This window comes from Nothoprocta perdicaria, unplaced genomic scaffold (assembly GCF_003342845.1).
Source record: "Nothoprocta perdicaria isolate Ctin4 unplaced genomic scaffold, notPer1 scaffold_131, whole genome shotgun sequence".
Lineage (NCBI taxonomy): Eukaryota > Metazoa > Chordata > Aves > Tinamiformes > Tinamidae > Nothoprocta > Nothoprocta perdicaria.
The window spans coordinates 58,026-73,000 of record NW_020454439.1 but is presented as its reverse complement, the minus strand read 5'-3'; the positions used below and the strand labels follow the sequence as shown (position 1 = coordinate 73,000).

Genomic DNA, 14,975 nt, shown 5'->3' with positions numbered 1-14,975 from the left:
CCTAGGATTTACTGGAGATATAGCCCCTACTGTGGATATCATTAAATGGTATAGTTGGCCACCAGGGCATTCATCAGTGTTGGCCTGTTTGCTTCTCAACTCCATTACAAACAGACGCTGGGAGGAACAAATCCTTTAGGTTCCTTTACAACACCTACATTTTCCAATATGTTTTTCCACAGAGCTTGCCATGACAGTGAAGACACTTAAACACAGGTTTGCCAATACAGTGAAGCTGCTAGTGGGAGAGCGGTCAGCTGCTGGTACGTGTTTTCCACAAGCTAAACTATAGCACCCTTTTCTCAGGAGGAATAAAAAATCAGAGAGGATTGAAAAATATTTCTACCTAAGAATCAAGGAAGGGAGATACAGAGTCAGACTGCAACAAAGAATGACATGTTAAAGGAAACTGTAAAAAAAAAAAAAAGAAAAAAAAAAGAACACAAGAAGAGGGATGGGAGAAGTTAATATAGGTGGTTTGGTGATAAGATTGTGCTTGCACTGGCCTCTCATGCTTCCTCCCCTCCTCTTGTCTGCCCCACAGCCTGATTCTCCTCAAGCCTGCTCTGATTGTCATGAACAATGGGAGAACTTTAATTCTCGACCATCGTTCACATTTGTCTTTCCAAACCATACACCAAAATGTAATTTAAAAATATAGTGAGGTGCAGCATGCTTATTCTTAAGAGAAGCTTTTAGGTCTTTATCAAAAAGAAAAAAAAAAAGAAGTGCTCAGGTAATATATTTTAAATTTGAAACTTAACTTGTCCCGACACATGACACCTTCCTTGAAATTCCCGTTTTAGTGGTTATAAGTACAAACATCCTTTCCCTTTTAAGAGAAAAAGATGCTGACAGTTGAGTGCAGACGGGAATTTTAGTGCCCACAGTAATATGCTATCAGTATGTTCTCAAGCAATGCCTGGGAACTTTATGTTTTCATTTAGCTTTCACAGAGATGAGAACACATGATAAACCTATCAGGGCTACCATTCCTCAACCTCGCCTGGCAGCCTGGGTGATAGAGGCTGCTTTACATGCAGACAGAAGACAAATTAAACTGCACTGTGCTCCGGCTTTACGCTCTCTTCTTCCAACAGAAGCCATTCATCTCTTCACCTTGATTGAGAGATCCCGGGCAGCGCGCTGGGAAGGAGGCAGGGAGGATGGAGCGAAAAATGAGGGTGATGGAAGGAAAGCAGGTGGGAGGGCAGTAGGAAGAACATTGCCAGAGGAACTCAGGGACATCTAAGTGAACCCAAGCAGCTTGGTAACGTGTAGACACAGGACACCAGGTAAACGCTCACTCACCAGAGCATGCTTCAGCTACTGAAGAAACAAATGTGTGTCTTAAGAGTCTGATTTGCTCTGAGAAACCAGGGGAAGGAATGAGAAGACGCAGCACACAGCCCACACTATCCAGAAGCCTTGGGTTAATGGGAACAAGATGTCTGCACTGCTTGAAAAGGGAGCTCTGTCAAATGAACTAGTGCATAACGCCATAACCGACTGCCTCACATACAGTCTGAAGAATACTGAGGTAATTCCAAAATGTCTCCCAGAGAACTGAAACTTAATAATATTTGTACTTTTAAAAATAGTGCAGAATGTTTTTGGTGAAGTGATATTTAGAGCACGACATGCCTGTTTTTCTTCCTCTAAATATTACTTCAATTTTCTATCTATCTCCAGCACCCACATTCTGGCCACCACAAAGCCCAGGTGCCAACACTGGCACATCCTTTTGCCACCTCCAAAGTTAAACCTATTTCACTACAAGCTGACACACACAATACACGCACACAAGGCAAACAAGATTTTGAGTTATGTAAATACAGGACGCCATATCTCAAAACAGCCTAGAAGAAAGTCATACAATTTTTGTTTTTGTTAAAGTCTGCCTCTCTTTGTAGACTTGTGAAATAACAAGTTTGAAATATTGAAGAATATTCCTTTCCCTCTCTTCCTAAACAGCAGTTATTCACTAGACAGAAGAAGCACTCAGGAAATTTTACATTGGAAAATTAGTTTTCCTTTGATAAGAAAACAAAGTTCTTTCTGTCTAGTAGCAAAACAAAAACAGTTCTATTTCTTATTTATCTAAAGTGATTTCATCCTTGAACAGTCTCACTATTAGATATTTCATTAATACACATCTCTATCTATAATCTCTCTAAAATTAACTGCTTGTCAGAAGAATACTAATAAGCAGGGAGATTCTGTCATGTTATTCTTACTTCCATTTCAATGTGTCTGCAAAGGACATTCCAGGATGTGATACCTTTATCCCTAGTGCATACCATGATGACTCTTTTGTAATAACACTAGCATTAATAACAGTAACTAAAACTTTGATTTGCATCATGCCATTCTCTCATAAATCTAAAACGATTCACAAATACCCTTTAAAGAAGTCTTTCAATAAGTCTCTGAGATTGCACTTTATTAAAGTTGAACAAGTAATTTATTGAAAGACATGCATGCAATGAATGTTTTCCTTAGGGGAAAAAATGTCAGCAAATTGTTCATAAATTAGATCATAAAATTCTATTCTGAACGTATTTGTTATTGGAATTATTTCTCTATTTCACCAGTGTGCAAATGATTTTGTTGTAATCTGTTAGCAATTTACAAGCTGAAATTACATTATCAATTGAAAGTTCATTTTGTCTTGCTTTTGTCCATAAGCCTTATAGTATTTTCTTGGTTCTCTGACTAGGTAACTAATTAACAAGTGGAAAATATATCATGATATTTTTATATCACATATATAAAATTTGGAATTCCTAATGTCTATGAAGTATGCAAGCCTTCCAAAAATGGGACAGTTATAAACACCTTTATATCGAACTAATACAATTCAAATTTCAAACAGCTCATGTGCCCACAGAAACTTCCTTCTTTCATGCAGCACTGGTTATAGAGCAGCTCAAATTTAAAATTTAGGAATGAACATAAAACGCTTCCAGTAAATATGCAGTCACTGGGGCTTAAAATGAGCTTTCTACAATTATTCCTAGTAATAGAAAATAGCACTTGAATGTTCAAGGAAAACAAATACAAAGATATTGCAAACAGAGCCAAATTGCAAAGTTGTTTATAGTTGCATTTTTTTTTCATTAGGCATTCCAGAATTAATACTTTTCACCCATCGTCATAGGTAGTCGAACTGACAAACAGAGATGACTTGCTAAGAGTCTCATAAAGACATTTGGGAATGCACTGAAGCCTCTAATTGCTACCTTCATTTCCCACAGGTTATTGTTTTCAGAAGATAAAAGGGAAATCCACTTTTTTCTTGCATTTTTTAATTCCGGCTGGAAAAGAAGTTATTCAAAAGGTAAAACACGCAATACATTATCAACCGGCATATAAATGACAATTAGTCACCAGAGACAATAAATATTTCCACTGTGTTATAGAAGAATTATTAGGAAACTTGAACTTCAGTGATGCAATACAGTCACTAAAGTATGATAGATACCACTTGAATGTAACAGAGTGCATTAGTGAATAGTAGTCTGCATTAAGGGAAGTACAAAAACTTTGTGTGTAGAACCACAAAATATCACTGTAACATGCCCACTGATTAAAGCTTTCACCTAAGCTTGTCGGTCACGATGGTCATGAAAATATGTGGGGGTAAAAAGAATGGGATATCTTCATGTATTCTGCAAAAAAACCCACCATTTTTTTTTCATTTTAACTAGTGAATTTTGTTCAATACATATTTTTATTGTAAATCTTATCCATATAACAATCAAGTTAGTTTATTTTAAAGCACACCTATGTGCTCTGTAGAATCTATTTTTTAATTTTCTCTTTCATTTTCATCACAAATAATTTTTTTTGAAAGTCTTGGGTTAATACTAAAGGCATACACGTATTCACATATTAAATACACTCTTTCACAAAGCAGGGACATTTTCAATGCGTCTGTAGGTTTCCTGAGATTTTGAAAGTTAATGTCACTGCAGATCAATAGACTTAGTAAGCAAAACGCATAAATAGATTTAGACCAAGTAACAGTCTTTCTGCTCTCCTGAAGAGTTAAATTCTAGGGCAATCCCTGAAACTGTTAATAGTTGGATTCTTCCTGCACTTGCATTTCCAAAAGCAGCAAAGCAGAAAATAGAGCAAGCTGTGTAAACAATTCTAACTTCGGAGTATTTTCATAAAAATGATGATAAGGGGAAAAAGTGTTGCTAGGCACAGTGCCTAACCTCACTTGGACCTGTAGGAGAAGATCTTTTGGTATGTAAGAAACTGCATGCAGGTCTCAGGCCAGAAGCAGAAAACCTGTAAAATCACTTCTTAGGATCAGTAAAGTTATATGATGACTTGGTGTCATGGTCATGAACTCAAAGACATTTATAGCATTTTTTGTTACCATGGCAACACATCCAGCTTCACTCTTTTCCCAGCTTACAATATAACCTTGACAGTGTTCTATTACCCTTCCAAGGTGTCCCACTTCTTCTCTTTATTCATAAACACATGGTGTTTTTTAAAGCTATACTGTTAGTATTTAATCTACTTCACTACTCTCAGATAGATTGTTTTTAAAAGAGAAAAAAAATAGAATTACTAAGCCATAATGTTCTAAGTGATCTCATTCTTTACTGTTAAATACCAATCCCCTCCTAAAGAGATCTTCTACATTATATACTATTTATTATATATTATATTATATCATATATATATATATGATAATATATGAGGAATTTATACAAGATCCTCAATACTCTATTGAGGATACTGCACTACCAAAACATTTTTCACCCCAAATTAACCTCGGGATAGACAGATTTTGACAGACAAGGTAATGCAATGGCCCCAAAATGACAAGATATAATACTGGACAGTAAACCAGTGGCCATCAACTGCCCATTTTAGAGATCTGCACATCTGCTGCTTGGTACTTCACCCTACAGCAAATGCTGCAGGTAAATTCAGTGCTTTGCTGATGAGAAACACAAGCCTTTAGACGTCCACTTTCAACTCTTTAGTCCAATTTTGTCAATGCACACAGAGGCAAATCAGCTTTAAGTCACTGACTGTGAGATGCAATAAGGTTCTCTCTTTGGAACGATATAAGCCCTTAGTACCTCCTCCTTGATTTACAGAAGCTTTTCCCTTAGAGCCCTAGATAGTCCCTTTGAGATGATGGGATTTGCTGTCTGCAGTGAAAGGTGGCAGTGATCACCTGGGAGGATTTAACTGACAGGCTGCTCTGGGCACTGTGGGCTACCCACGGTTTGTCTGTGCAGCAGAAACGACGACTGCAATTACAATTTAATTGGGGCTCCAGTCAGGTTACACAGGAGAACCCTTATTTATAATCAGCACTGAGAACCATCCTCAGCTCAAACCACACCAGGGAGGCCCCCTGTAAGGATAAGATACTTTGCTCTGTCTCCAATTATCACACATATCATATTGCTGTAAACTCTGGAATGTACTCTCTGGCTTTTGTTTTGTTTTGTTCTTGTTTTGTTTTCCCCTCCTTAGCTTTCATTTATGGCTCATTAAGACAGACTTGCAAAGTTACTCATGTTTACAGTCATACAGATGGGTAGATTTTTAGAAACATGTGAGCCTAACTACAGTCAGTGATAGTCAGGCATCTTCTTGCTTGCTGCTTTTCTGCAACATGAATAGTTGCTTATTTAAAAATACGGAATATTGTGTATCAAAATATTTAAAACATTAAAGTGTTTTAAAAATTTGGCTCACTTTCAGAGGAGATGGAAAAAAAAAAGAGGCAGACCAATTTCTAGCATCTTAAAATGGAAAACTGTAAGATATTTTCATACATAAGGAAAATGCCCTGAGAAACATCAATGACTAGAAAGATTCACTCCCCCAAAGCAACAAAAAAGAATCTGAAAATAAGGTAGACTGTTGAATGGTACTAGGAATGATTCACTTTCAGAGGGGAGAAGAGGGTAGGTGGGTTGGGGCTGTGGCTGTGGACAATAAGCACATTCAAACACCACAAGGGAGGACAGGGCACTCTGGAAACTTGGGAGAGCTGGAAAAAGTGTTATTCCAGGAGTACTGGTATAATTTACGAGGGTGATTATTTTGAAAGTGAGAAAAAATATGTATATTGCTATGCTAAATGTCCATAACTAAGTTCCACACATACTAACAAAACCATATTTGTGATTCCTAACACCATCAATGCGTTTCATTATGTTCTAAACCCATACAGCTAGTTGATGTTGTCTCATGACACTGGTACATCCTTCTCCCAAGATTCATGGTTGCTTGAAATACCTTCCCTTTCCTCCTGTAAGAAATTTCTCCCAGCTACTCCCATCAAATCCCTGGAGCTTGACCTGCTGTAGAGACCCAGCAGCTGGAAGGATTTGGGCACAATTGCCACTTCTGAGCATCTCTCCAACAGCTCCAATCTGAGTCTTTGCTTGATATTTCCTTCTTCAAAAGTTTCTGTTTTAGAGAAGAGTTACTTTTACAAGTCATTTCCTTCCCCTATGGATTTATATCGTGTATAGTTTTCCTTCTCTTTCTAATTCCATTTTCTATAATATTCAGAGAGCTGATCCAATTTGTTTCTGACTGAAAATCAGGCTACAATACAACTACTGTACTTATCAAAAAAGGAAAGCAATCATATACACACAGAATTAGTGACAATAAAGTTCTACTAGGTCAATTTACTCCTTCCCATGCCAATGTAGATTTACTCTTTATGGTATAAGCTTTCCTCCTTCTTTGTTCTGTATTGGTTTTATATGTCAACAAGAGAGAAGGAAATGCATTGAAAAATCTCTCATTTCCTTATCTACTATATACAGAGATCTGCTTTAGTGCTTACAAGAAGGGAGAGAGTAGACTAAGAAAAAGAGATTCAGTTCTCTTTATCTTCTTGAGAAACTTTCAGATATATTCACCGTGGCTAAAATCTTCAGTTTAGAATGGAGATTTATGTTTGGTAACAAGCAGACCAAATCTCAAAACTTTATTCATTCATTCTTCAGTGGTCAGACATTTCTCATCTCTAATAGGGGTTTGCTGAAAAGCTGAAGTTATTCTAGAAAGACTCATGCTCCTATATATCCATTTCTACACTCACATTATCATACGTTTGATCTCTTATTTGGTTTCACAAAACAACGGATTTCTGCCAGCATCTGCTTTTCTAGAGGAGACCAATCTATTTACAGCACTTCTGCTTGTCTTGCTGTAGACAACATCTTGGTGATTGGGCATACTGCTACATCACTACCAATATTATCTGCACTACTGGAAATTAAGCACAGAATGTCTGTATTATTTTACAGAATGTCTGTTCATTCTGGTTTCATTTGTTAAGCACACAAATTATCTGAACAAAAGAAATAAAACTTTAGATGTGATGAAAAGGGATAAAATTCAAAGAGTTAATGGCCAATGTTGATGAGGTTGAGTTCTGTCAAGTGAATAATAGCAGTGTGAATTCAGCTGTGTTTCCGTGTTCAGTGGAAGAGGGCAGACGAGATAATAAAGAATCATACATTAAATAACAGAGTGAGGCTTAGGTGTCCATACCTGCTTGCCTTTAGAAAAAGAAAAGAAAAAGAAAAGAAAACTTAACAGTGAAGATAAACCCAGAGAGGAAGAAAAAAAAAAAAGGCAAACAAATCATTTCCTTGCTTTGCTCAGGTTTATACATTCTGCACATCTGCATTCTTAGTTTATGTAGTGATTTATAAACATTCAAGGCTTAACCCAATTTGTGAGCATAGCTAAAAAATACAGCCCATTCCAATTCTTTTACTTCCATTTCTTGTGCTTATAATTATTCTGTGGGACTGACCTTGGAGGTTATCCTAAGATAAATGATGGAGATGCTCAAAACCACATTACATGCTGCTCTATTTCGAATGTGCATTGTGTTTGCATTGTAGATCTGCTGTGAGCTCACAGTAGAGCTGTGATCACTAGGCTAAAGATTACAAACCATGCTAAGAGCACTCCATCCCTAAGAAATGAAGCTTTGACCATCCAGACTCATGGCCATGCTTCTAAAAATAAATTAACACCAAAAGTTGACTCCTAACATATTCAAAACCTGACCACATTATAGAAATGCAAACATATGCCACCATCACTCTTGATTACTGAGTTGTGAGAAGCTGCAGGTTTGAGGAAATTATGTCAGCAGGGATTTCAGTACCATTTACTAGGTGACAAATGTCTTGACTTGTCACTGGGCAGATACTTTTCTTTTTTCATAAAACATCTTATAACTCAGCTTTGGCTTGCTTCAGTATATACAGATTTGAGCTAGAAATTGCTCCTTTGTATCTGATACATACTTTAGATTCAGACAATATTTCGCTTTCAAAATTCTTGTAACTCCTAAGAAATCTCATCACATCCATAATTGCTAATGAATGGTTCACACAGTAATAACAAGACATAACTTGAAAAAACTGTAGGTACCCCAACCAAAACTTTTAGTGCAGATGACAACTTTTAAGAAGGAAGGGTTCACATCTGGGGCAGCCCAGCGTGTATGAACTAGAGAAAGGTGTTTTGTCTCTTTGCTTGACTTCCCTCTCTTACCTTCCCTTCACAAGTCCTCTAATCCTAGGAGATTTTAGACCACTCCAACTTACAGAAACAAATGAATTTAATTCCAGGAACAAGATTCCATACAGAGTATGTTTTGTACTGTTGCTCAGAAGCGAAGGAGTGACTGTATGCCACACACTGGTGTCCCATGGGAAACTTCCTGCAGACTCCATCCCTCTTTGCTTCTCAGGAAATAAAGGCAGCACAGTGGACTGGCAAATGTTCACTGCATACTTTTGCTCTCACCCAAGATTTGCCACTCATACTAAAAACTCTCCCATGCTTAAGCCAGTGTGGAGGAAAGGCAAAGGAGAAATACACATTAAAAAGAAATCCTATCTAAGAGATATAAGTCAAAGTTATGTCTGCAATTAAATAATTCCTTTGGGCATGAGGCAGCTTTTAGATGGGTTGGTGCAAGCTTAAGGTGCTTCACAAAAGCCCCTTATCGCAAATAGTGCAAATGAGGTTAATGAGGTTCATTTTCACTGTGTGTTTCACTTTCTCTTGTCTGCCCTTTTATTTTAGGCGTATTATCAGAAACAACAAAGAAACATCCTTCTCCAGAGCTTAGTACGGAAAGGAAGCTCATTAGTTTCCAAAAACCAAAATCCAGGAAAAGAAAGAAAGAGAAGGGAACTAAAAGAAAGGGGACAGAAGAAGAGCTACCCTACTCTTACTACCCTACGTAGTAAGGGCCTAGCACCTACCCTTCTAAATGCACCAGCACACGTTCACACACACACAGAAATACCTCATCTTAACATAACTTCCCCTCACTCACAGATTTGAATAAAACATCACTGCTGTCTATCCCTGGAGGGGATCTTGGCGGTGCCAGGAGGCAGCATCAGAAAGGCACACAGGAAGCAAAAAAGAAAGGCTCTGTGTACAATGAAAATGATTTATCCTCTGCAGAGAAATAAGGAATCTTCTTGTGATTTACTGCTATGTTTCACAACCAGAAAAGTCAACTCCGGGGACCAACTCGCAAGAGATTCTGATTTCCATATCTCCTTTATTCAAACACTACCTGCTGCATCCACTGCAAACATCCAGGCTTGGCGGACAAGAGCAAGCATTTCTGTTCTAGTAAAGGATAACTAGGAGGAGAAAACAGAAAATATTTAAGAAACATGTTTAGAGCATCTCATTCAGGTACCATTTCACCAAAAGGCCAACTTTGATCAAAATAATACCTAAAGGCTGCTATTAGCCAGGAAGGTTGAGCATGCAGGCCCAGTACGGGGCTCCATGGTCCAACCAACTCGCTACCTGTTCTACTTGCCAACCACTCCAATGTCTTGTCATTACTTGACCCATGAGGGTGCACAGAGGGAGCATCTGCCCCCCAGGGCTTGTCCCTGCCGAAATTTCTAATTCCAAGAAGACATGCACAACCATCCTGCATCTCTGCATTCCCAATATTTAGGTCGTTATATTGGATTGACTCATAATCAATTCTAATTAAAACATCGTGAGTAAAATTAATGACTCTCTCAGGTACCGCTGAGAAGCTATCTGTGTGAAAGTCAGTGTAATCTTTCTGATTTGTTTGGAATATATTATCATTATGTTTGGCACTGTAATGTTCTCCTTGCCCACTCAACCTTTAATCTATTCCCAATTTTGATAAAGTGCCCGTTTTATTATAAAACTAATATTAAATGATACTGCCAGGGCAAAGTTATAACAAAACATAAAAAGGCTCTTTTCTTATGGAAAATACACATTATCTTCAAGAATCACATTAAAACGTGCCACTTCTTTTCCAGTAAATGCCCTAACAATTTTCACAGAAAAAGTCTATACAGTGTCTGCCTTACTGGGAAAGAAAAAAAGATCGATCTTACTTTGGAAGCAGCACCCATTTTATTCTAATTACTTTCCTGTTTAAATTCCCCAATATATATATGCAAAAATGGTGTACTATATCACTGAAATACAGCCTGTAAACCTACCATTGGCTATATTATATATTGGCTATACTGTCACCAGGAGACCACAATATAACAAAAGATATTTATTTTGAAATGCCACTGGGAAAAGTTTGGAGTCCAAATCCTATACATTCTGTAACATCCCTTTCAATGATCCAGTAGGAAAAGTGAAAATAGAGGAGCAAATGCATTCAGAGAGTTCTGGAAATGCTGTACAGACCTTCCTATTATCAATTCAACAGATTGAGCTTTTTTTCAGGATTTGGCAGGTGAACAATCAATACATTCAACAGTAGGATGAGAAAAATATAAGACTAATATCTTTAAAGATGCTCATTTGACTTCTACATATATGATATATGTGCTTGGATTTAAATTTAGAAGGGTTTAGCAGTTGTAATACCTTTAACTAATATCAATGAAAATCATTGCAATTCTTTTCACATTGGAAATTTATAACCACCAAAGGATTGACAATTCTTTTTGCTAGCCATCCATCATTTTGCAAAACACAAATGTTCCATCCCCTGAATTCCAGAAGTGGTTGTCCTTTTCCTAACCAACTGTCCACATTTGAAGAAAAGCAGATGTGACACATTATCTGTATCAGATGGAAAGAATCAAATGAATCACCAAATAGAAACATTTCACCTAAGGACAACTGCTAACTGATGCAAAAGTCTGAAGTTCCCAACTCCTTTCACCACTACATCCTACATGTGCAAACAATCTTCGCTAACAGTTAAAAATTGGAAAGCTTATACAGGAAAATAGACAGGAACAGATACATGCTCAAGGGAAAAAATAAAAATACCTTTATCTCATGTAGCTTGTGCATCAAAAATGAGGTTTCTAACATGCATCCAAATGAATTGCTTTATGTTTCATGCAATTTCCAACATATATGCATACACATATATGTATGTGTGTATACATTTATACAGATATGTAACACAAACCAATATATACATTTTATATGCATATACATATGCATATATGTATACATATATGTGTACATATACATATACGTGTACATATACATATACATATACATTTTATATGCATATAAAATGTATACTTATTATATATACAAATTATATACATATAAAAAGCAAAAATTCTCATTAGCAGCATATTAGAATAAATAATAAATACTATGTTTTAAATTAAATAGTACCTTAGCTCCAAATCAGAAATAAAACTTTCTCAGATTCAGTTGGGGAGAGTTAAAATGTAGAAGTACCGTGTTGCAAATGCAAATTGTTTATTTGGAAATGAAATGGGATGTGAGCTTTACAATGGGGTTAATTTCTGATATATGTGGAGAACAGCTCCAGAGGAGCAAAAAAAGACCAAGGAAACACATAAACCTTATGCAAAGGGATCACATGTTTTGGCAAATAGATATGAAAGTAACATCCTAGAGTATTCATGATTGACTTTCCGATCCCTCTAGAACAGTGTCTACATGAACACTTCTATAAAATGGTGGGATTACAAATTATAAGCTAATAGATAAAACAGATTTCAGAATCTAATCAAAATGACACTAAATAACACGCATTCTGACTGAGAAAGCAAAGAAAAAAACACCTCGAGATTCTCAATAATCCATTTTGAACATGCCGAAGAATCAGCAGCAAAAGACATTTCAGAAGAAATGAAACAATCTCTCTCCAGAAATGTAGAAAGTCTGGATTTTACCAACAAGGAGCTTAACACCAGTTGTATGATGTGCAGTATTTCTTCTTGTTTTCTCTTATGCATGTTAATACCTTCATTTAATGAAAAGACTCACTTTGTTCTGACAAAGCACAAGCAGTACGTTCTGATGAGAAAATAATTTTCAGTCCCTAGCATATGGTAGCTGCCTATGTTAGAACTCTATTTTAAGGCAATCTGCTAAAGGAGAGCTGAATTCAGTAAGGATACTGAAGAAGACGAACACTGAAGCAACAAGAAAGTTTACCTTTTGTGACAGATTGACTTTAATCTGATAATATTTGTATTAAACTGTGTTATCATCATTGCCACAATGATACAGGTTTCCTAGAAGTATGTGGCAGCGCTATCTGGAGGATTAGAATCTATTCTTAATTAACTATATATTAGTTTTGTAACACTATTTAAACACTAATTTCCATATGTATTTTTAATGATTCCACTGATAGGAGATAATGAAAGGAGAATAACCTTGAAAGATTTTTTTTCAGTTCCTATATGGGGCATTTCTAATCATAAAGCAGTAACATTTCTGTCCCTTCAGTAATACTATCCTATTTATACTTACACTGCACTTACATTTTGATTAGATATGCAGCTTGTAGGTTTAAAATAATCAGTTTTCAACACTGATGAATTCTATCCAAAAACAATCTCAGAATTTGCATTCTCTGTCCTAAAGCTTTTAGATAATTCAAGGTATAGTTTAAAAATCTTTCTGATCTCAGTATTTGACCTTGCTGACAATCCTACTAAGCAATCACATGTTTTATAAACCATAGCTAGCAAGACAATAAATAAATAAATAAATAAATAAATAGATAACTCTATACTTCAGCTTAAAAACCTTTAATGACTTGCTCCTATAAGATAATAAAGTAGGGCCTCAGAAATATTTCTGGCATGCTAAACAGGCTTTTAAAATACAAAAAAAAAAAAAAAAAAAAAAAAAAACCCAGTATTTTTGTTGGCCTTTCATGAAAGCTAACATAGCAGAGCATGAACAATAAATGCTCAAGGCATAATTTGCAAGAATCCTTTTTGGTAGACGGACTACCAGTGGCCTGCAACACTGAGAAAACTAAAGCTTTAATTCATGGAAGCTCTCAATAACAATCATGACAGCTCTTAAAAAATCAGTATGAGGCTGTAAGAGTATTTTTTTTTGTCTGTGATTCCAAATTTGAACAAAAAAAGAAGCTTATCTCTCTTTGTAGTGCCATTCAGAGAAACTACTAATATGAGAACAGTATTTCCTTTTTAGGGAATGATCTCTGAATTGTCCAAAGAAGATGGGGGAACTCATTCCAAGTTAGACGCTTATTGTACAATACTTGAGAGGCTTTTGTTTGTGTCTTTGTTTCTCTGTTTGCTTGTTTTTTTCTAAGGATGACAAAGTGGGAAAAGATTTTGACAAGCAGCACACAGGCATTTTGAAGCACAAAGTATTAAGATCCATGTGCACCAAATAAATTATATCCTGAGGTCTATTTCATGTGTTGCATAGATTCAAAGAGAAATACACTGTGAACAGGTATTTATTCTGATATTTTTACCTCCAAAGAAATATTTCTCTCCCGTCTTAACTTGCAGAGGGCTGTTTGTTCGAACAGCTGAAGCTTCATCTCCATCAATGGTGAGGACTGCAAAATTTTCCTTGGCTAGGAATCGGACTTCATGCCACTGCCCATCATTGAGACCGGAGCCTACAAAGAACAGAAAACGTTGGAACATTTTATTTAGTCTAATATTTATTATCTTTAAGTGTTTATTGCATCTCTCCCAGCTCATTAGGTAAGGCCTAATGAAGTCTAATGAACATGCAGAAACAACAATTTTAATGTGATAACAAGACATTATTATTAAGATAATTACTACATAAAAGTTAACATTATCATCATAAATACAAGCCGTGGAACTACCCAACTGGCCAGTAGTCAGGTATAATTATTTCTGAAAACACATCTTATCATTCACCTTACCCATCAACAGGCCATATTGTACATTTAACTAATAAGGAATGTCCCTTAATTGTTTCTACAACCAAGTTCAAAAGGAAAAGATATTGATTCATCTATTTAATTATAATGAGTAACAAGCCTACAGGGCATATTATGCTTGTGATTGCTGCCTCTATCAAAAGGTTATGCTTCAAAAAGAGGGGAAAGGAAAAAGTGAGGGCGGACAAGCTTACACGGAAGCTTAATTCGCAGCTAATCCTGCTGCTGGCATATGGGGCTAGTCATGGCTGATGAAGACATCACTGCAGAGCCGCTGCAACAGCAGCAGGCGTCGGCCAAAACCCCAAAGCTTTGGGGAGCGCCCCCCTCCCTACCCTGGCTCCAATGAAGTATCTGGATCTGTTGGTTCGTTCCACTCTTTTTCAAGGAAAAAGAACTTGCTTCACGTCTGCAGAAGCAGCTGGCAGGAAGCCAGGGTGCCTAGGGTGTCAGGCTGGCATTTAAGCCCAGCAAATAGAGCTGATTTGTTCTTAACTTATGATCATGACTGCACAGGTAGGTTATTTTGGATCAGCAAACAAGCAGCAAACTCTCCAGTAAAACCTAATTCCACATTACAGCAGCTCTCACAAGTAACATTTGTCTCCATCTGCATTTTGGCGCTAAGTCACATTAGCAAAAGGCAATTGGCCAAAAGAAAGTGCAATCCTGTGCAATAAGCAGTTTCTAAAAAGAAAGAAAAAAAAAAAAAAAAAAAAAAAAAACC

At 36.6% G+C, this 14,975-nt stretch overlaps 1 protein-coding gene across 1 annotated transcript in view; it reads right to left on the bottom strand.

Moving 5' to 3' along the window:
* Window positions 1-14,864, bottom strand: part of CNTNAP2 (contactin associated protein like 2) — a 432,568-nt gene extending 417,704 nt beyond the window's left edge. Inside the window, exons 1-2 of the mRNA XM_026033686.1 lie at window positions 14,840-14,864; window positions 13,805-13,954 (exon numbers count right to left, since the gene is read on the bottom strand). Coding sequence (XP_025889471.1) covers window positions 13,805-13,954; window positions 14,840-14,864 — 175 coding nt within the window. The remainder of the gene's footprint in view (window positions 1-13,804; window positions 13,955-14,839) is intronic.
* Window positions 14,865-14,975: the final 111 nt, after the last annotated feature.